Raw genomic sequence first — 21,494 nt, 5'->3', positions numbered from 1 at the left:
GCATGACCGATGATGAAGCCACCGACCGATTCATTTCCGGTTTAGAACATGATGTTGCCGCCCACGTCATTCAGACAGACCCGGTCAGCTGCTCTGACGCTATGCGTATTGCCCTTGCGTTCGAAAATGGCCGTCGCCTTGGTTACAACGCTTTTCCCCAACAGTCGATGCGCACAAGCCCCTCTAGTTCAGATGTCACCCCCATGGACATTAGCGCTGTCGTTGCCGCCACCATTGCCCAGTTGAACTCCAACCAACATCAAGGTTTCCCCAATCGTTCTGGTCCTCCCCGGCGTTCCTCGATCAAATGTTACTGGTGTCGCCGTGAAGGCCACATCCAATTCCACTGCAAGGAACGTGCTCGTGCCATCCGCGAATTAGAACGTGCCCACAAAGCCAAATTTTCCCATAGTTTACATCATATCGAATCGTGTAATGATCATTCTCCGGAAATAAAGGAATCATCTTCTGCCCAGTACTCTCCCGAGATTTTATCTCTCCGCCATGATATACACCCACCTTCGGAACCTGGTCCCGATGACCTCCCTTCATCGGACTTGCCCCCAGTTCCCGACCGTCATGACCCTCCGGAATTTTCTGACTCACAATTCTTCCAGGCTATGAATGCCAGAAGTGTCGACCGCCTACCTCTGTATCCCGTCACCATTCAGGGTCACCGTTTCCTTGCCCTCATCGATAGTGGAGCTAGCACCAACTACGTCAGCCCTCGTGTCGCGCCTTTCGCCTCCCGTTTTACCCCTTTCACAGGTGGTCAAACCGTGGAAACAGCCAACGGCCAGCTCTCTGCTATTGAAGGCCAAGCCTCCATTACGGGTACGCTGTGTGATCTCCCCTTAACGTTCGATGCATTGGTCTTTGACTCTAAGTTCGATGTGATCCTTGGTACCACCTGGCTTAAAGATGCTTCCCCTATTCCCGATTGGACTGATCAGACTTGGACTGTTCAGACGGACGCTCGCTCCTATATTCTTCGCCCTAGTACCCATTCCGAATCCACTGATGGTGCCCATTTGCTCCTTTCTGCCAAGCAAGTCGCCAACCTTCTCCGTCGTAATGAAGCCCGCTGTTTCTTATTGCATCTCAAGCATGACCCTCCGCCGAACGACGACAATTCCGCCTGGATACAGCAACTGACGAACGAATTCACCGAAGTCTTTAGCAACGATATCACTGGGCTACCCCCAGATCGCAACGTGGAGCATATGATCGAAACTGGTGATTCCAAGCCTGTCCATCGATCTCCCTACAAAATGAGCCCACTTGAACTCGATGAACTCCAACGACAACTTAAGGATCTTCTGGCAAAAGGACATATTCAGCCGAGCTCATCACCATGGGGTGCTCCTGTCTTGTTTGTCAAAAAGAAGAATGGCGAGATGCGTATGTGCATCGATTATCGTGCCTTGAACAAACTGACGATTCGCAATAGTTATCCTTTGCCTCGCATTGATGAATGCCTAGATCGACTCCGCGATGCCCGTTTTTTCACTTCCCTCGATCTCAAGTCTGGATACCATCAAGTTCGTATTCGCCCTGAAGACGTTCCAAAAACGGCATTCAACACTCGCTATGGCCAATTCGAGTTTCTGGTCCTTCCATTCGGCCTCACCAATGCCCCTCCTACTTTCCAACGCCTCATGAATTCCGTGCTCAAGGATTGCCTAGACAAGTTTGCCATGGTCTATCTCGACGACATCCTCATTTTTAGTCCGACCATCGAGGATCACCGCGCCCATGTACACACCGTTTTGGAAAAGCTCCGCGAAGCTCAGCTCGTCGTTAACCCGAAGAAATGCCATTTTGCCCAAACCCAGCTCTCGTTCCTAGGTTTCGACATCTCCGCAAATGGAATTCTCCCCTCGCGTGACAAGGTGAAAGCCGTTCAAGACTGGCCGGTACCCACCAACGTACAAGAAGTACGCCAATTCATCGGTCTCGCCCAACATTATCGTCGCTTCATCCCCGGTTTCGCCCACATTGCCGCTCCGATCACCGATCTCACTCGAGGCACTGGTGCCAAACAACGTTCGATCACTTGGACGCAAGAGTGCCAGCATAGTTTCGATCTCCTGAAGAGTAAACTCACTGAAGCGCCTCTCCTTCATTCGCCCGATATGACTCGTCCGTTCCGCATCGAAACTGACGCTTCCGATTATGGCGTGGGTGCTGTTCTGCTACAACAGGATGACACTGGTGATTGGCGCCCCTTGGCCTACGAATCGAAGAAACTGTCCCTTGCCGAACGACGTTTTCCCGCTCAAGAACGCGAACTAATCGGTGTTCTTCACGCTCTCCGTACCTGGCGCTGCTTCATCGATAGTCGAGAACGAAACTACTCCGTATTTGTTGATCATCTTTCCCTCAAGTCGCTTCGCTCTCAGAAGAACCCTACGGCCCGCCTGATCCGCTATCTCAACGAATTGGAATCTTACGACCCGGATATCCAGTACAAGCCTGGTGCTGACAACACGATCCCGGATTTGCTTTCGCGTGTCGGTGGCCCAAATTGTGAGCCAGCTCAAGACGATATCGAACCCAAGTACCTGTACACTATTGAGGCCGAAGACCCCCATGTCGACCCACAAAACGACTGGCCTCGTTTCTACACGCTCGATCCTTCCAACTGGCCCCGCCTAATCAAAGAAAAAATGGAAAAGAACAAAGAGCATTTCACAGTTCGGGACAAAATGGTGTTCTATCGTCCTCACAAGACCGGTTCTCAAGAGTTACGTTATGTCATCTTTTCCCGCCGTGCCGATCTCGTCGAAAATTTCCACAAGAGCTTCGGTCATTCTGGTGTCCAGACGCTTTATCACATCATGAAATCTCGCTGGTGGTGGCCAGGCATGGAAGCCGATATTAGATCCTGGATCAAAACTTGCCCTCAATGTCAGATCGTCGCCAATGAAAACCGCTCGATGCACAAGGCTCCGATGCATCCTCTGGATGTCCCTAGTGCTTTTTCCCGATGGCACCTCGACTTTATTGGGGAATTACCCACAACTAGTGATGGTAACCGATGGATTCTCGTTGCGGTGGATTACTCCACCAACTGGCCTATTGCCCGCGCTGTTCCGGACGCCACAGGTGAGGCCATCGTCAAGTTCATCTACGAAGAAATTGTGCTTCGCTTTGGTTGTCCGGATGAAATCCTCACGGATCGTGGCGCGAACTTTATGTCCAACGTTGTCTCCCGTTATGTTCGATTACTCCGTACTCACCACACGTTGACTTCGGCATTCCACCCGCGAACGAACGGTAAATGCGAACGATTGAACCAGACCTTGAAGAACATGCTCAAGAAATATATCAATGGTAACGTCTACGTGTGGGACCAACACTTGAACCAAGCACTGTGGGCTTGCCGCGTACGAAAACATCGGACGACAGGGTATAGTCCCTTTTACTTAACTTACGGCCGACATCCCCGACTGCCAGGCGACACTGCATGCCCTTGGATCCAACCGACCGAAACGGAACTAGCTCCGGAACTATTGGCCGACGATGCATTCACTTACCTCCGAAAGTTGCGTGAAGCCCGCGAGAAAGCCGAAATTCGAATGAAACGTAATGCGGAAGCGGACAAGAAAAAATGGGATGATGCCATGAGGACCGAAACCCAAATTTTCGAACTTGGTGACCTTGTTCTACTACGCCACGAAAATCGCAAGACCCTAGAACCCTCCTGGATGGGCCCGTATATTGTCATCGGCCGGAACCTGGACACCGACACCTATCAGATCCACGAAATCCAAGGAAAACAATATGCATCCTGGGTACATACCGACCGTCTTCGCCCCGCTCATACGACTGACACCACGGCCAACCAATCTTGGTACATCCCTCGAACGGCTCGTGCACAAACCCAAACCTCAACCTAGTCGGCTCTCCAATTTTTTTTCTCTCCTTCTCTTTTCCGTCTCGATCTCCTCATGGTTGTTCGCTGCCTTCTGTTTCTTCTTCTTTATCTTGCTCGAGGACGATCAAGCGTTTGGGAAGGGGATAATGTCGGACCTGTTAGCGGTCCTCTAAACGTTTTGTCTTAATGACTCACGGTTCGTAAATATCAACAACAAAGCTCAGTATGAGTAATAGTCGATATATCATGAATAGATAGCATTGTCATAATAGAATATAAAAAGAAACCCCAAAACATTGAATAAACATCATCATTCGTTTTATTGTCAATCCTCGTCTATTTACTTTGGTGATCGTGCAGTTTATCAGATCCAGTAAATACGACAAATGAACCAAAAAAAAAAAAAAAAAATAATACGTAGGCTCAGTAACATGTGGTTATCGCCATCGAGCGGGGTCTTACTTCCGCCTCAGCAACACGGACCATGTTAAACAATCATCAACACCTCAGTCGAAACCTCCACCTTCTTCTTTTCTCGTCTCCGCTTTATCTAGAGCGACAAAATGGTAGAAATTTTTTTGAAAATTTGAAAAAAATCCATCAATAGAAACCGAAAAATAAAATCACGTGATATAATTTACGCGGCTAAGTTTTCATCCGATAGTTTTTTCAAATTCGGGCCATTGAAAAGGGGGGAAAGCCTCAATGACTCTTACAATCCTGCGGATATGGTCGATGTGAAGTTGCTGTTGCATTAAAATCAACTTGGGTATATTAATAAGTAATTTTATGGAAAAATTGCTGCTATCTTAAATAGCAAAAGTGACCTTCCTCTTCTTTTTTGGTTTCTCTTGTTTGGCGTCTTCTTCCACAAGTTCAACGTCCAGCGTCTCGTGGTCCAGTACCGGTGGGGTTTCGGTCGCAGGCACTTTGCCAATTTCCTGATCCTGTTTTCTGGAAGGCATAAAGTAGAGGGGTGCTTTCAGCAAAGTGATCTTTTGATGAAACGCTTGATCGGTTGGTGAATACGTGATGTGGTTAGGCAAGGGAACAAATCTAGCGTGGTTCAGGATTCCCCGTAGTTTGGTGTCACTGTAAAATTCAGTGGTCTTTGCATAGTCACTGGATTCCTCTTTTTCATTTTAAAGAAGCAGTGAGTGTCGCGTAATTTCATGTTGTTCGTCTGCTGGCTTACCTTGCTGTGTCTGTGATACAACCTCGCGCCGCTTGAGCAGCTCATCTTCGATGGTATCTCGAATAATCAGGGTCTCGATATACACAGGTTTCGTTTGACCGATACGATGGGCACGTTTGATCGCCTGTTGTTCCATTGCCAGCTGCCATACTGGACTCACAAAATACACGCGCGTAGCCGACGATAGATCAATACCAAAAGCGGCCCGCTGAACGGCCATAATAATGACATTAGCATTCTCAGACGTATTAAACGTCAAAATAGCCTGCGATCGCGCAGCATTGGACTTTGAGGTTCCGAAACGTTGGGTGACGAACGAAAAAAAAAAAAAAAAAAAAAAAAAATGAATTCGCTTGATTTGCATGCCATGGAGAATGGATAAATTTAGGCTTACCATACGACTGTCGAGATACATGAGAGTGCGAATTTTGGCCAGTTTCAGGGCGAGATATATTTCCTGAATTTCATTGTAGTGTTGCGAAAAGACGATGCATTTCTCTTGAGCTTGGTATTTGCATATTTCATTCACCAAATAGTTGATCTTGCTACTGGTGCTGCAGAGTACACGCGCGTCCGAAAAGGCATTGCCCGTGTAGAACGTCAGCTGCTGTTCAACCGGTTCCTCGGTTTCCTTGGCTCCCTTGGGTTCGGACAGATCCAGAGATAGCGGCTTTTTATTTTGTTCAGCGGCGGCCTTTTTCTCCTTTTTGTAGAACGTCTGGGTGCTTTCCAGTGTATCGGTCGTGCCATTGTACACATACAGGTTTTTGAACTCGTCCTTGGCTTCCAACACGTCGTGCATGAGATCAATGACAATGTCGCCGTTCACGATACAGTGATCCTCCCAAGGCATGGTTCCCAGAGGTTCGTAAGCGCCATGGTCCCCGTGTACCCATCCCCACTTTTGTTTCATCAGGTTCGGAAGCCCCTGAACCACAAAGGAAGGCGAATGTTGGGTCATCATCTGCATAAACATTTTATCGTCTAAAGCCCGCTTCAGGACCTGTTGAATTTGTCGAAGCACGGTATCATCATCGCCATAATCTTCACGTCCGCAATCGACATCATGGATTTTTTCGATACAATTCTCGTACGAAGCCTGCAACCATCGGAGATCAATGGAATGCCACAAGCAGCTCTGCCACAAATTATGCACCGTTTCACGCAACGCTTTGGTATTGTTTTTCGAAAACAGATAATCCGGACCTTCACGTTTGGATAAAATCGCATTCAGTCCAATCATCGCAATCTGACAATTGTGAGCCTATAATCATCGACGTATTAAAAACAAAAATGTGAACAAACGATAGGATCATGCATCATCATTACCAGCCATTGATAATAATCAAAATCGAGAAAGACTTTTCTCTGATGCAACGGCGGCAGCTTGACTTCAGCTTCGATATCTTGTCGGCGGTTGCGGATCATGCATCGACTCATGACATTTTGCATCTTGCTGGCGGCCCACGGTTTGCCAGACATGAAAGGCTTTGTGACCATAATATTCCACAACTTTCGATCTGAATAAAATGGCTCCATCTGCAGAACCGGACCAAGCAATAACCCCAGTCTGTCAAACGAGAAAGCAAACAATGAGCAACATGTTTCGTAGGAACCTTACTTTTCGGTTATTGGTTACCGATTTAAATCATCCACTTGGCCTTCTTGTCTTCGATTGTAGACCGCGGCCGATTCGGTGAGGTTCTGGGTCGGAGTACCAGTACATATCCATTTCCACGTTGAGAACAGTTTCGCTGACAATTCGGATTGCTTATTTTTGGTAGACAATCGATGGCCCTCATCTGCAATTTCACTTTAGTGAGTCCCTGCGCATAGAGGAAAAGAGTCTCATACAATAACACTTTACCAACAATCATTCGCTTCCAATGCACCTGTAACAATGGCGAAATGTAGGCTTGTTCTGCCGTCAGCGGCGGACAATGGCAATCACGGATACGGGTCGCACCAATATAAGGGCATTGACATATCCGCGGAATGCCTGTTTTGCGTAAGCTTAATTTCAGTTGAAACGATCACTCGCCACAATTCTTTTTTCCTACCTTCAAAATCAAACCCTCCGGCAGCGTGTTCACGTGAAAATCGAGTTTGGCTTATCAAAACCATGTCGTAACCGATCAGAGAGGTGGCTTCGGGGACCTTCTTTTTGGGATCGTCCAATATAAGAAAATCCATCTGGGTATCTTGAATATGCTAAGGTAGGAGGTGTGAGCAATTACAGCCGATAATGTTCATCTGCAGTCTTATAATTTTACCTTGTAAACTTCGCCTGTCCATTGCGCCACCAAATTATCGGGTACTGTGGATAATAGATAAATTGCCATTCCACTTTCTAGTTTTGTTCTTGTGGACTATATGTATTGGCAGATACGTACCGACAACGAGCGTAGCGTGCGAACCGTAAACACGCATGACGGGTATTTCAATTTCTCGACGACGTGGACGATCGTAGAACGAGTAAGGAACATCGGTCCATTCATAATAGGCAGGATGTTGTTTCATCAAATCAATAGCATCAAACGGCAGTGGATTTCCATACCCTCGCCAGGATACGCCGTGGCGCAGTATCTGATCGGCGGCAATGTTGCGTAGCGATGTTTTGGGAATATCCGTCTTCATAATGTGATCTCGTTGCAATGAATGAGATAAATCCTTGGTAGCCATGATCACAGCTAAGCATATACATGTCTTGCCAGTCCCCTATATTTTTCAGAATTCAGTGACTTGTGTGCAACAGAATCTTGATCTCTCTTCTCTTGTTACCATGTCTTCACAAATGATCCCACCCTGGATATCGCGTTCCAATGGAGGATGCGCAGTGAGAGTGAATAATAGCTGATCGAAGTAATACGGTGTATTGTCGACGGAAACCATGGGGATGTTGGCTGCATCAACCACCTTTTGAGGCGCCAGCTCTCGCTGCAATATTTTCCAAACAGCGTTCTGATAGGGTCACAAATCAATAAGGAGATGCAAAAAAACTGCACAAGGACAAGGATCTCTTACTTTTTGGTATCTGTACAAGGATGTTTTCATGCCGTCAGGACAATCCTTGACCGTACAATCATGAAGAAAATGCAAAAGGTTCGGCTCATCACAGTCTGGTAACGGCTTTTCACACGGAGAGGGGATCTCAATAAACATGTCCAACAGTGTTTTCTTGGACTAGTAGAGAAATCAGCTGCGCTCAAATCTATTAGTTTGACGATTCTACTTACTTCAGTAGGGAAGACGCTCTGATGGCTATGTTGATCTGTCAAGATTCCGTCAAAGTGGTGTGGATCGCGATTCAAGCGTTGCATAAATTCGAGAAAGACCCGACCGTACGACCCCATGGGAGGCACATAACCGGATTCATCAATAATATAGAGAAAGATCTGTACGCGCAGAATGTTAGAACGGATGCATCGGCCCATGGCTCGCATGCGTCGTCGCTTTTGCAGTCGGTCGATCAAGGTAACATATGTTTGGTACTCTGGCAATACCGTCCATTGATCCGCACGAAACGGCTGCCATTCAAGCGTGGGTGTATGGCCCGCGTGTGACAGCTCAAGATCAACGGCCCCCGCCGGAATCTCCATGGCAAACGTTCAAGTGACATCTCCACCGGATCGCGCTAGCGTCAATAGGATATTTTTTTTTTTTTTTTCATTTACCTGACACTAATGTTTCAGTTGGAAAATTGACACTATTTTTTTGATGGAAATGCTTGTCAAAAAATTGGACAACTCTAATTGACCGATATTCTGTGTGACAATTGTATACAATAGTAATGTATGCATAGAAACATGATACAGTATAATGATATCACGCGATGAACTGGCTGATGGCGGGTCTGGCTGTTTATTGGGGTATGAGAGTCGGAATGATGCAAAACAGAGTGTGAGAGTTGAGTCATGGAAAATCATTATACATCTATAACCATCTGCACTCTCAATACGACTAGAAATTTGCAAGACGCCAAGTATAATCATGAATTAAAGGGCGATTCAAAACAATATTGAAAAAGGAATTTGTATTTGGATATTGATGAGGATATGTACAAAAAAGAGGAATCTATAAGTTTTATAAATAGATAGAGTCGCAGAGCATAAAAACAATAACAGGGAGGATAAGTCAGGGAATACGTTAGAGCAGTTTATGCGGCAGTTATGATGTCTGGTGGAAGGTCAAAATAGTCAATGATGTTTCTCATTTGGCCTTGACGGTCGATACTGTAGTCGCTCCATGTTGCATTTACTGCTTCGCCGGATTCTTCCGCCTGACGTCGCAAACGTTCATGAATAATAAGGCTCGTGAAGCTGCTCTTGCGTCCACAGACACCGGGTTTTCCAGCCAAAAATACATCCGCACGGATGGCGAGGAGCTTGTCAAGAATCCCAAGGAACCCGGTATCTTCCGCAGCAATGGAAGCGGGAATGGGCAGCATGGTCCAGTTGGCGGGCGTGTGCACGGGTGGCGTCTCTTTTTGTTGCTCAAGGTGGGTGAGCTGGATTTGCATATGCTTGTAAAGATAATGTATCGCCGCATGATGATATCGCGTGAGTGAGTTTTGCGAGAAACTGGAAGAAGCAGGCATAAAGTCCGAGCTGGTGTTGGCTTCCGTGGGTTTTTCGGGGATTATGTGAGGATAATCGGTGAGCAAGAAAAAGTTGGGCTTGACACCATCGATGGCTTTCACGGATTCCAGTCGATCCGATACCATCGAGACCAAGGATTCGGCGCAAAACACAAGATTTTCAGGCGGATCCACGCGCTCTGTCCGCCAATGCACGGCACAGTAAGGAGCGAGTTTGGCCGATAAAGCATCAGCTAAGGCAACGAGTTGGGTGCTGTAGGCGATGGGAACCGCCGCATCTGGATGATGCACAAATGGGAACCTCCGATCGTAGAACACGCTCAGTACTTCAATGTGTTGATAGCGATCCACGTCGGTCTCTCGACTCGGCTTGGGATTCCCAAGCAAGAAGGCTTTAACCTGTCGCTCAAACTGGGCACGTTTGGCGGTATTGGAAGTCTCATGAAGGTATAATCGCTGCTCGGAACCTGGGGCAATATCGAGTTGGGAAGCGAAACAATTGTCCACTTCCGGCATTTGCACGCGTCCTTGATCCAAATGGATATACATGTGCTGGGAACGTGGTTTTGCTTCTTGTCGTTCAGCGAGCCACGCTCGGAAATCGGTCATGGTGATATATTTGAAATGCTCCCCATTCTTCCGAGCCCACTCCTCGGAATAGTAAAAGGAAAAATCATGCTCTAGGCATGCTCCTAATCGAGATCGTCCCACATTGGGCAACACAATCGTACGGTTGGCCATGCCCGCCATAAAAGCCAGCTGGCGAAAATGCATCTGTGCCTTGGATTCTGTTTCCGTCATCAAAAATTTGAAATGAAGGATGGATGAGTTGAACCGAGTTTTGGGAATTTAAAGTGGAAATCTCACCTTGTTCCATCAGAAAGATGGGCAGTACAAAACGGCACGGTCCACCACAGTATTTGCGGTCAATAGCGGCCACATTGGCATCCGTTTCGGCCAAGGGAGGCATCAAAACGACTTTACTCATACGCCAATGAAGGATGAGTATCATCGAAAGGACCAGCGTTCCCCATAGGCAATGATATTTTCGTAGTGACATCAAATAGAATTACAAAAGGAATGAAGCAAAGGATAAAAAAACAATAAACAAGGGAAAAAGGATGAGAAAGGAACACGACCCAAAAAAAACATTGATTCCTATTAATGAAATCCACGGCGATCCAAAGGGAAAGCCGATCGTTAGAAATGCGCTGTTTTTCCATGTTAGCTATTTATGGCCTAGACCGGTTTCAAAACAATATAAAAAAACACGCATCTGTATTTTTCTTACTCAGTGTGCTATTTTGCGCAGCGCTTTATATGTGAGTCTAGTTTCGCAAAAGTGCATGCTATTGTGTTTGCTGTAAACGATATCACCATGGTGTTGTTATTGTATTATTGGGGGTTGGGTGGTACATATTTGGAAAAGGATCGTCATGAAGAAGGACAAGCGTGCACCCCGAGGGCCTGTATCACGGTGCCAAGATAACTCCAAAAAAAGTAAAGATCGTCGGTGGTTGGGACGTGGTTGTTGATTTTCCCACTATGCAGATTAAAAATACAATAACTTTATTCATTCGTTCCTCATCTATGACATTTGATTTTTTTCGTTTTCTTATTAGTGACCGGCAAACTTTTCCTGGGCCTTGTTCACTTTCTCTCTGAATGTGCTGATGACCTCCGCGGGGTTCTCAGCCTTGAAAATGCCCGTTCCCGCCACGATCACATTGGCACCTGCCTCAGCAGACACATCAATGGTGTCCATGGACAAGCCGCCGTCAACTTCAATATCCAATTTAGGATATAAACGACGCAACTGCTCGACCTAACAGAAATTTCTCTCGAGTTAATCCAGAGGGTTCCTCCTCTTTTCCCTATGTCAATGTTCCTTGGCCTCTTTTTGTTTGTTTGTTTCTATTTGCACCCCACTTCACTCCAAACCGCTCCGTTACCCTTTATTGTGTCATTTACCTTGGGCATGCACTTTTCCATGAAACGCTGGCCACCAAATCCCGGTTCGACGGTCATAACCAAAATCATATCGGCCTCCTCGGCAACCTGACCAATCACGGCTTCAGCGGGGGTGTTGGGCTTAATGGCGACACCGGCTTGCATGCCAGCGTCCTTAATTTGACGAATAAGAGCCAAAGGATCCTCGGTGGCTTCAATATGGAAGGTGTACATCTGACCGCCGGCCTTCTTGATATCGTCGACCCATTGGGAAGGGTTGGAAACCATCATGTGGCAGTCTAAATGAATCTCTTAATATACCATAGTCTGAGTCACCTTTTCACCTTTGTTTTCCACGTACCAAAATAAGCCTCGGTGTGGGGACGAAGAGCAGAGATAATGGGAGCGCCCAAGGTAATATTAGGCACAAAGTGGCTAATAACAGCAAGCATTGTCAGTACAGAATGGAACAGGCATTTTGCATTACGGGTCATGCTTACCCATCCATGACGTCTATTTGGAATGGGGCGTTAGTTAGGCATGGGCAGGACGTGGTGAATGACAAAAAAAAAAAATACATTACCGAGATGAAGCCAGTCGGCGCCGTTCTTGGTCATGCGCTTGGCTTCAGCGGCCAAGTTGGCAAAGTCCGAAGACAGCATGGAAGGAGAAATCTTGGCACTAGGCATGGTGTTGACAGTGAGACAGTGGGAAAAAGAATACCTTTTGTCTTTTATCCCGCGCTCGGGACGTGGTTGCATGATGAGCGAAAAAAATTTTCGGACGTCAAATGATTGGCTGACATCAAAAGCAGGGAGTGAGCCGAACCAGAGATATACCTTCATCTCAGCCAATCGGAACATGCAAATCAAATAGATTTTGACTCACGCCTTTGGCCCACATTTTTTGATAAAACTTGTTACTGATGTTTAGTATGAAGCGGCAACAATGGTTAAAAGCAAATAGATGGAACAACGTAGTATCTACTATAATTGTGTATCAAATACACCTAATAAAGCAGTCGTGATGGTAATACCAGTGTCCCCCATGTTCGGGATTGACAATATCAGTGGAATCAGTATGAGCAGTCATATACCAAAGCCAAGTGTTATGTCCAAATGCAATTGGTACTTGCAGACAAGGGTGAGGGAAAGGAAAATATGGCGCATAATGAACTGGATTATATAAGATATTGCTCGTTGATAAGCATTAATATTTCCACCACGCGACATAAGGGTAAAGACAAGATACGCGGAGGCGAATTCATTATTCGGAACTATAGCGAGCTGGGAGGAAATAAAGAGGGTTTTTTGAGCAGTAGTTTATACAAAGATGTAACGAGCCTTCGTTCCCAAAATCCACCACGCGAGCAGCAGCCTCTTTCCCCAACAACTCTACCAGAGGTAAACATATTTCGGATAAGATCCAGCTTCCAGATTATGGATCGGCCAACTCTTGACGACGGATTGCGCCGCAACTCCTACGACAGCTAGAAATTCGGCGACAACTCAGCCACCTCTCAATTAGTAAACCGTGTGCACAACACAATCATCATTCCAACGGCAATACTCTTCCCTGGTACAACATACCAAGGGCCCAAGCAGCAAAACCTTCGTATTTGTTGTATTTCAACTAGTCGATACGAATTCACCAATCAGACCTTATTTGACATGCAATATCCGCCTTTCCTTACGTACGGAAATTATTCTATCTATCATCATCATCTCCTTCTCAGAAGGAGACATCGTTGTTTATGTCGGAAATCCCACCTTTAAGAGACGATAACTTAGGAATCATATAAATATTCATCAAGTTTATTGTGTAATAAGCCACCCATATTTTTCAAGCTGGTTGACAACTTGGTCTCCTTATATTCAATGGTAACGGATATATCATTAAAATCACCATGGAGGCCAAGTCGTAAACGGTTGACTTGGCGATCAAGTGTAAAACTTTAGTTTCGGAGCTTTGATGGTTATTCATGACTCTTCGAATCTTTGGATGCTGAATATAATCTCTATCAGACGCATCCATAATATATAATTCGACATATATTGATTTAGATCGTTTCATATAGCACATACACCATGGATACAGTATAAATCTTTAAAGTTGCTGAACCAAAAAGGATCCACCAGGGGTTCGGGGTTCCTGTCGCCTGTGAAACGATAGCTCAGAAGTGATACAAAAGCCCAAGAGCAGCGAAAGGCGCATTTTTGGTCACAGATCAATGTATATTAAAGTAAAGAGGCATGCGTGCTCTACATAAACGAGTTACGTCGAAGGCTAGCAATAAATTGTAGGGCGGTCATTCAATTGCGAAACGCGTCACGCGTTACGCGTCAATTATAAATTTTTTAAAAAAGGACCCTGCATGTCTCCTTTTCTCTTTATTGATTACAGTATTTTCCACACAATGTCGAGAGATTACACGAACTTACGAAGAGACATTGTAAAGTCTAATCATTTGCGTCGTAGTTACTCTTTACCGCGATTTCTGTAATCAGTAAAGGAAAAAGGAGGCGATGCAGGAGGTCTTTTTTTTATTTACAATCGACGCGCGTTTCGCGTGACGTGTTTTCGCGATTTAATGACCGACCTACAGTTTATTGCTGGTCTTTACAGTGTAGCTCATTTATATAGGGTAAATGGAGTAAGCACACCTCTTTACTTCAATATACATTGATCTGTGACCAAAAAAGCGGGTTGCTGCTCTTGGGCTTTTTGTATCACTTCTGAGTTATCGTTTCACAGGCGACAGGAACCCCGAACCCCTGATGGATCCTTTTTGTTTTTCGATATTTATGTTTTATTCATAGTACATGTACAATAGAAAACGATCTAATGAATATTAATGGAACTTTATAATGGATCTATTACTAATTTATAGGAATTTTTTCTGTTCAACAACCAGTAAGCCTCTAACCTACAGCCTTTGGTTCACTTTGTCATGATATCACTGTTGCGGTCAATGAATCGCCATACATATTCTTCGATCAGCGTCAGCAAGCCATGGATGCTTGTTTAGCAAAAATATAATAAATCACTGATTGGCGCGCGCTTCGTTAGGTATTCGACAAGGAAAATAACTAGCTGGTGAGCGATCCAAGCAAATTTCATAAATTGACATGGTGATCCTTTTCGGATGATGAATAACTTGCTGCCATGACCTTCTCTTAGCCAACCAACGCCTCACTCTGTTATAGCATACTCATAGTTAAGTCATATCTTCTAGAAACTGGATAAATTATCTCGATCCAACGACAGCTCCACTTTGTCTTTTTCTTTTAGACAACAACAAATTTAGCCAGGTCATCAGTTTAGGACAATCGGATCGATCACACGCACTTCACAGATATTCGTTCCTGACAGCTAGGACCGTCCAAGAATCTGGCGAGCATGCCGAATGCTTAAATTATAGTCATATAATTCTTCTATTTAACGTGTTAAGATACGTACCCAACACAAAGATCACCAATCTAAACTCACCATTGAGCTGCAATATTTGTCTTTCCATACTCCCGGAATTTTATTTATCTGTCATGATCCGACATGGTTTTTCTGTCGGAAACACACTTTGAAGAGGCGATCACTCAGAAATCATATTAATATTCATCAGTGTTCTCATTGCATAATAGCTCATCCATATTTTCAGTATAGTTGATGTCTCATATTAGAGATACTTAACGATAACGGATCTGTCATAAAGGTCACCGTGGAGGCCAAGGCGGAAGCGGTCGGTTCGGCAGTTGAGTGTAACCGTTAGGATGATATCAGTTGCTCTCAGAATCCCTAATACGAGTATAACCTCTATCAAATACATCCAGAATAAAGTAGCATCAATATCTATTTAGATCGTTTTACATTGCACATGCACCATGGATACAATATGAATTCTCAAAGTTGCTGGAACAAAAAGGATCGTGAGGGCTTCGGGGTTCCTGTCGCCTGTGAAACGTAACTCAGAAGTGATACAGAAGCCCAAGAGCAGCAACCCGCTTTTTTGGTTACAGATCAATGCATGTTGAAGTAAAGAGGTATGCATACTTCCATTACTCCATACAAATGAACTACACTGTAATGACCAGCAATAAATTGTAGGTCGGCCATTCAATCGCGAAAACACGTCACGCGAAACGCGCGTCGATTGTAAATAAAAAAGGACCTCCTGCATCGCCTCCTTTTTTCTTTACTGATTACAGTATTTAAAATGCCTTCTCGTAAGTTCATGTGACCTCTTGACATTGTGTGGAGAAAGACTAATCGTTTTGCGTTGTAGTAACTCCTTACCGCGATTCTAAAAGTGCTCTTTCCCAACTTTCTTCCTTTGTTCCTGATGTGCCACCCACTGTGGCTTTCGTTAAGCGCCAGCGTGACGATGGCGAGGTTGACCGTGATGAGATGCTGTACCGACGTTTGAAGAAGCGGAAGACGTTCCATCAAGTGGTGTTTCTCAACCTGTTGCAGAGAATTCACTTCAATTTCACGAATGAACGCAAGCGCGAATGCGAATGTCCAGAGCCCATCTCCGTGAAGCGACAGCGACATGAAGACCCATCCGTCATTGGTCAGTCAATAATCGTACTGCGTTTTCTCAAATAACAAATAGCTTACATTTTGTATGGCTGAATAGAAGAAGATATTGAAATGCCGCTTTGCCGACGCGAAGAAGGTGAAGCCACTGTGCCGCCAGCCTGGCCGGTTCCGGCCATCGCCCAAGCCCAGCCGCAAACGGTGTTGAACGACGTGGCCTTGGTGGGCCATTTGCCAGAAGAAGCTCAGGTTGAGGTGACCATCCAGGTGGTGAAAGAAGCACAAGAAAAACCTCACCAAGAAGCACGCGAAGAAGGAGAAGACGAAGAGGCAGATGAATTTTTCGATGCCATGAGCTTCGAAGACGAACCGTTCTTCGAAGAAGGACAAACCGAGGAGGAGCCTTTTGTGGACGCTCCCTGTTTCGAGGAATGGATGGTGATGGACACCGTTGAAGAAATGTAAGTATATCAACGGGTGACATGTGACATGTGACCTCAAGCAATGCTAATGAACAATCATAAACCAGGTCCACACCTTCCGTGGAAGTTGTCGCTTCTGACACTTTGGCGCCCATCTCTTGTCCGTCGTCCGTGGAGGCAATGGATTACATCCTGGAAGAATATTGGTAAGTAAAATCAGACAACCTAAGCTCAAGCCACGGGCCTAATGAAGGGGTTTTAGCCTCCCGGAACCCAGCCCAGATGACATGGAGCTGGGCTTTCAGCTCGCCGAGCTATTGTATGGCCTCACTCTCGTGGAGCCGCGCGACCAGGAGGAGGTCGTCATTGAAAGTGACATCCAGGAGGAACGGTAAGTGAAAACAGTTTAAGATAAGCTAAAATGCCGGATCTAACCAAAGAATATTTAGAAGTTCCGCTCCGCCTTCCCCAGCTTCTGATCCTCAACCCGCCGAATCTGAACCAGAGGATCAGAACATGATCTCCCTGAATCACCGCCGACCAATGCGGTTCAGGGAGATCTGCGGAGCGGGATCATCAAAGAAGCAAACCGCGCAACCGCCAGCGCAACCGCCAGCGCAACCACCAGCGCAACCACGAGCGCAACCACGAGCGCAACCACGAGCGCAATCACCAGCGCAACCACCAGCGCAACCACGAGCGCAGGAACCGGCGCAATCCCCTGCGCAACCATCTGTGCGCAAGGCACGTCAGCCGGCGCCACGCCAATCTGCGCGTGCAGCGCAACAAACCGCGAAACCACCTGCGGACCGCAAGTCGGTCCTCCGCGTGATGCGTTAGGTGACTAAGTCACCATCGCTCATCCGCACGAGATGAATATTTAATTCAAAAAGTAAGTCTATTTGCCGTTTTTGTTTTTATCTTCCGTGCTATTATTAATATGCTTCAGCTATAGTATGGTGACTGAATCAACCAGAAACGAAAAGCCAAACAGTATAGCCGATCTGGCGACAGCGTTGCAGCTAGGTTGCCTTCCAATACCGCAAGCCGGCGGAAAACAAGGCACGGAACCATCAAGTAAAAACAAGGAAACAAGCTGCCGCCCCATAGACGCTCTGTGCCCGATGCGTTCTGTCTGCATCTTCTAAAAGGTAAGCTGATTGTAATGTATGCGTTATTCAATTAGGTTTCTGACCTTGTTTATCTTTTATAGCCGAGACAATACGTCAAGATCACAACGAAGTAAAACGATTGCTAAGAAAATCAAGGAAGCCTTCAGCATACGAACGTCACTGGTATCCATCAATCGTCCTGATACCAGCCGAAACTCGACCAGCACATATCGATCACGGTCGAGTCATTCCATGAATAACGGAGACTCGCCAAAATGTCTCCGGGTTGACAGGATAGGGTAAAAATTAACTTTTGCACTAACCCCCCCCCCACGCACACACGCTTGGGCGCTGCTAGGTCCGATGATGTCTGGAGTCGGCCTCCTCTGCCACATACGTCGTTGCTACTGGGATGACCCTGGTGCGAACCTCACTGAGCCTTGCCTTCCACGCCTTGCGGTACAGCATTCAAGAACCATCTCTCAGTCCGAATGAGATGATTGCCAAAGGAAAGTACATGCCCATAGTGATAAGATAATGTTTGTTTGATACGGGTGACTAACTGGTTGAGCGTAGATGAAATTCCCGTTACCGCAAGTCCCCGACGGTCAAGGCAAAGAGAGATGGATGCAGCAAGAGTACAATGCAAGAAAAGGCGAAGAAGTGGGTAATAGGCGAGGCAATATGTGAGACGTATCAGGTGAGTCTTGGTGGTAGCGCGTATGTGGTTGGCTGACGAAGGGCGGAGGATCTAGTATGCGTCCACCTTCTTCCCCTTTGTGAACAAAACAAATATGATTCTTGCAATGAACCATGTATTATCTTTTCGGATACAATGGTAAAAAAAAAAAAAAGAAAAGAAAAGAGCAAGGGCGATGTTTTCCCGCCACAAAAAAAAAAAAAAAAAAACAAAAAACAAAACAATTAGTTAGACTTACCTTACTCTATTTTCCCCTCTGGCAAACAAACAAAAACAAAACTATCTTTTACCTAATGTAAGATAATGTACTTACCCTATCCTGTCAACCCCACAAATAATAAAATGTCATTCATCAAAAAACAATATTCAATCGTCGGATCATTCACATCTATTTTTGTGATTCCATTTTTGATACTTGTATCCTTCGACTTTCTTTCTTCACTTGATGGACCTCGCAGTTGCACAGCATGGATGATTTTGAGGGACTGTCGTGATGCGTATCCTTTTCCCTTTCTTTATTGTTACATCTTTGATTTATGAATTACACGTTGCAGCCAAGTATACAAAGCGATGCGCTTATGATTATTTAATTCGGCTCTTCCTCTCTAATATTCAGTAAATGTTGAATCTGCTTTTCATACAAGGGAACGGGAGCTTGGTTTAGATCATTTCGAGGCACGTTAGTTTTAGCCGCTGATGTTGTCCGAATTTGTGGATGATGTAAAGCAGCTCGTTGAAATTATAGTAACTATGCGCTAAAGTTATTGCATTGACCCTATTCTGTCAAGATGTTTTTCGGAGGTCGTGTCACAGTGAGCCATTAATTGAAGATTGTTGAAGCCTACAGTATGGGATTCCCCGGTCAGTAGCTTTTGTTGATTAGATTCTTAACGTCCTGGTCTACAAGCCTGTTTCTACGAATCAAATAATACAATCTCAAGAATGGCAAACGTACAGTCTACAATGATGGAGGGTTGTTTATCATGTCACATAAAGACATTTTTGTTCCCTTGCGGTGCTTGTGAATAAAATACTTTGATGATATTATAATTCGACAAAATGAGTGTATGCATTCAAACATTTGGAAACGTGCTCATATATGTTTTGAAAATTGTGCTTCGACAAAAGAGATAGCCACTGCTAACTAGTCATTGACAAAAAGAATGTATAGCACTGCATATATGTAGCAGGGTCCAAGGTGCCTTTTTTTTTTCTACAAATGACCTAACCCGAGGATAAAGGTGAAGGTAATCGAGGCATGGTCAGGTGCAATCCGGTACGGAAAAGAACATCGGTTCGAATCGGAAAAATCTATGCATGGTGACGACCGACGGATCACACTCATGTTTGTTCATTCGCATATACAAGTGTTGGGTCCACTGACACACGTTCCAGCCATCTTTTTTTATTTCTTTATTTTGGCCCCCTTTTTTCTTTCTTTCTTTTCTGGGCTTCTTTCCTTCGAATCTTTCGTTTCAGCGTTTTCATTCGTTCATTCTTATACCATTTGTAATGTATGCGCAGGAAGATCAAGTTCAATCAAGCAGAGACGACGACACAGTAAGAACGGATCATCTACTGGTGCGGTCTCCTATCGAACGTTCAACGTCACCGTCAGAGAACATACAGCACGGTCCATGTGAATCGTCAGCGTGGCTGCTCAAGGACGCATCCAGTCCATTAGCCCATGTGAAATTAGAAGTAAGCTCATTGTCTGCTCACTTACACCAGCCTAGGCTGAACTAATGAGGCGGGTATAGTCAATTTTAAACTTTGCGGCGTTTGAACTCTTGTCCTCGGAGACCAAGACGCAGCTAATGCAGTTGTTGCCGTATCCAGATAAATCATCCGGTACGCTGTCACCGGCCTTTTTCACGCGCAAGGACAACCCAGTGTTTTGGCAAGCAGTGGATATCTGGCAGCAACAGTTAGCTTCCGGTCAAAGGGCGGATTCCAATGAATCGACAAGATACCGTGAGCCATCGTGGAAAGAATCGGCTTACGAAGCGTACTGGGGCGAACTATGCAATCGAGAGAAAACAACCAATGTAGCAGGGTAATTGTACCCCATCAAAAATATAGACCTTGATTTCATGCTTTTAACCAAGGATTCTTTGCTTTTTTTCATTTTAATCTAGGGATTCCAAAAATATCACTTTGAAGGACATGTGCAGCAAGGGGCTGATCCGCGAAAACGATGTTATGGTGTATAAACGCAATTTTAGCGCCTATAAAGTTGTGGTATCCAAAACAATGAAGGTAAGTGGAGAAGGGGACTGTTCTCTGATCTGGATTTTGTTCCTGAAGCCTGCCTTTGAGTAGGTGGTAAAGGCGAGTGGGTCTTTGGGGGTGTCAATTCAGCTGGACAACCAAGTGTTTGATGGATTCGAAACGCCAACAGCTTTGGAAACAAAGATACTGGATGAACACGGTAGAATTAGTAAAGATAGACGCCCCAACGGAAATGCTTTCAAAAGTATTCGATTGTATCGAGACGGCAAAGACTTGGGCCGCTTGTTCGACATCCGCAAAGATGGGCTGTAAAATTGACAAGGACAGTGGCTTAGCCTTAATACGTGACTCGTTGTTCTCGTATTCCATTTCCATCTTCATACTGCTATTTTTTCAACCCAGTTTTGGCTTTTTTTTTTTTCGACACTTTAATAATCCCCCATTTCCTCGTCATGCCCTCCAAACACAAGAAATTAAAGGTCGCAGAACCCAACATTACCAAAGATAAAGAAGAGAAGGATTTAGAAGAGTTTCTCTTTGGCAATCTTGACAGTGATGTGTGGCAAAAAGCAGGTCACGAATTAGACGAGGAGACAAAAGCATCTACTGTTCAAGAGGGCCAAGATGCCGAGACCGAGGAAGAATCGGCCAGCGACGAACCCGTAAGCTTACAACACCAACATACTAATAAGTCATCGGTAACTGATGATCCCGGGCTACTGTAGGTGTTCTTTTTCGATAACGGACCCGGTTTTGTGATCGATGCTGAACCCACGCCGGTGACTGCAGAAGACGAGGCTGATTCGGACGAAGATATGGCGGAAGGATCGGACGACGAGAATGCAAAGGAAGGCGAAGACGACGAGGAACACA

The 21,494-nt window shown here is 45.4% G+C and overlaps 5 protein-coding genes across 5 annotated transcripts; 2 read left to right on the top strand and 3 right to left on the bottom strand.

Moving 5' to 3' along the window:
• Nucleotides 1-4,644: 4,644 nt before the first annotated feature.
• Nucleotides 4,645-8,849, bottom strand: BYT42DRAFT_566832 (P-loop containing nucleoside triphosphate hydrolase protein). Its single transcript, XM_051568029.1, has 12 exons — nucleotides 8,312-8,849; nucleotides 8,100-8,258; nucleotides 7,857-8,036; nucleotides 7,469-7,793; nucleotides 7,349-7,392; nucleotides 7,136-7,286; nucleotides 6,943-7,074; nucleotides 6,715-6,877; nucleotides 6,405-6,645; nucleotides 5,470-6,339; nucleotides 5,076-5,361; nucleotides 4,645-5,012 (listed from the first exon to the last, which is right to left on the bottom strand). The coding sequence occupies exons 1-12, from the start codon at nucleotides 8,672-8,674 to the stop codon at nucleotides 4,690-4,692; spliced, it is 3,237 nt and encodes a 1,078-aa protein (XP_051424807.1). The 5' UTR covers nucleotides 8,675-8,849; the 3' UTR covers nucleotides 4,645-4,689.
• A 382-nt stretch (nucleotides 8,850-9,231) lies between these two features.
• On the bottom strand, nucleotides 9,232-10,642 carry BYT42DRAFT_494449 (uncharacterized protein; the record flags this gene model as incomplete). The annotated part of the gene is made up of 2 exons (XM_051564300.1): nucleotides 9,232-10,460; nucleotides 10,540-10,642. 2 exons carry the CDS (start codon nucleotides 10,640-10,642, stop codon nucleotides 9,232-9,234), a joined length of 1,332 nt encoding a protein of 443 aa, XP_051424806.1.
• Nucleotides 10,643-11,193: 551 nt separating this feature from the next.
• On the bottom strand, nucleotides 11,194-12,404 carry BYT42DRAFT_566830 (ribulose-phosphate 3-epimerase). The gene is made up of 5 exons (XM_051568028.1): nucleotides 12,206-12,404; nucleotides 12,123-12,135; nucleotides 11,984-12,057; nucleotides 11,644-11,921; nucleotides 11,194-11,497 (listed from the first exon to the last, which is right to left on the bottom strand). Exons 1-5 carry the CDS (start codon nucleotides 12,381-12,383, stop codon nucleotides 11,291-11,293), a joined length of 750 nt encoding a protein of 249 aa, XP_051424805.1. The 5' UTR covers nucleotides 12,384-12,404; the 3' UTR covers nucleotides 11,194-11,290.
• Nucleotides 12,405-15,832: 3,428 nt separating this feature from the next.
• On the top strand, nucleotides 15,833-17,213 carry BYT42DRAFT_566826 (uncharacterized protein; the record flags this gene model as incomplete). The annotated part of the gene is made up of 6 exons (XM_051568027.1): nucleotides 15,833-15,842; nucleotides 15,902-16,189; nucleotides 16,256-16,616; nucleotides 16,685-16,787; nucleotides 16,840-16,968; nucleotides 17,030-17,213. The coding sequence occupies 4 exons, from the start codon at nucleotides 15,833-15,835 to the stop codon at nucleotides 16,785-16,787; spliced, it is 762 nt and encodes a 253-aa protein (XP_051424804.1). The 3' UTR covers nucleotides 16,840-16,968; nucleotides 17,030-17,213.
• Nucleotides 17,214-19,461: 2,248 nt separating this feature from the next.
• On the top strand, nucleotides 19,462-21,046 carry BYT42DRAFT_566823 (Asx homology domain-containing protein). Its single transcript, XM_051568026.1, has 4 exons — nucleotides 19,462-20,090; nucleotides 20,150-20,445; nucleotides 20,528-20,648; nucleotides 20,712-21,046. The coding sequence occupies exons 1-4, from the start codon at nucleotides 19,902-19,904 to the stop codon at nucleotides 20,931-20,933; spliced, it is 828 nt and encodes a 275-aa protein (XP_051424803.1). The 5' UTR covers nucleotides 19,462-19,901; the 3' UTR covers nucleotides 20,934-21,046.
• Nucleotides 21,047-21,494: the final 448 nt, after the last annotated feature.

This window comes from Radiomyces spectabilis, assembly GCF_025331425.1.
Source record: "Radiomyces spectabilis strain NRRL 2753 chromosome Unknown BYT42scaffold_5, whole genome shotgun sequence".
NCBI classification, from domain to species: Eukaryota; Fungi; Mucoromycota; class Mucoromycetes; order Mucorales; family Radiomycetaceae; genus Radiomyces; species Radiomyces spectabilis.
The sequence above is the reverse complement of the archived record's forward strand: the minus strand, read 5'-3'. Positions and strand labels throughout refer to the sequence as shown.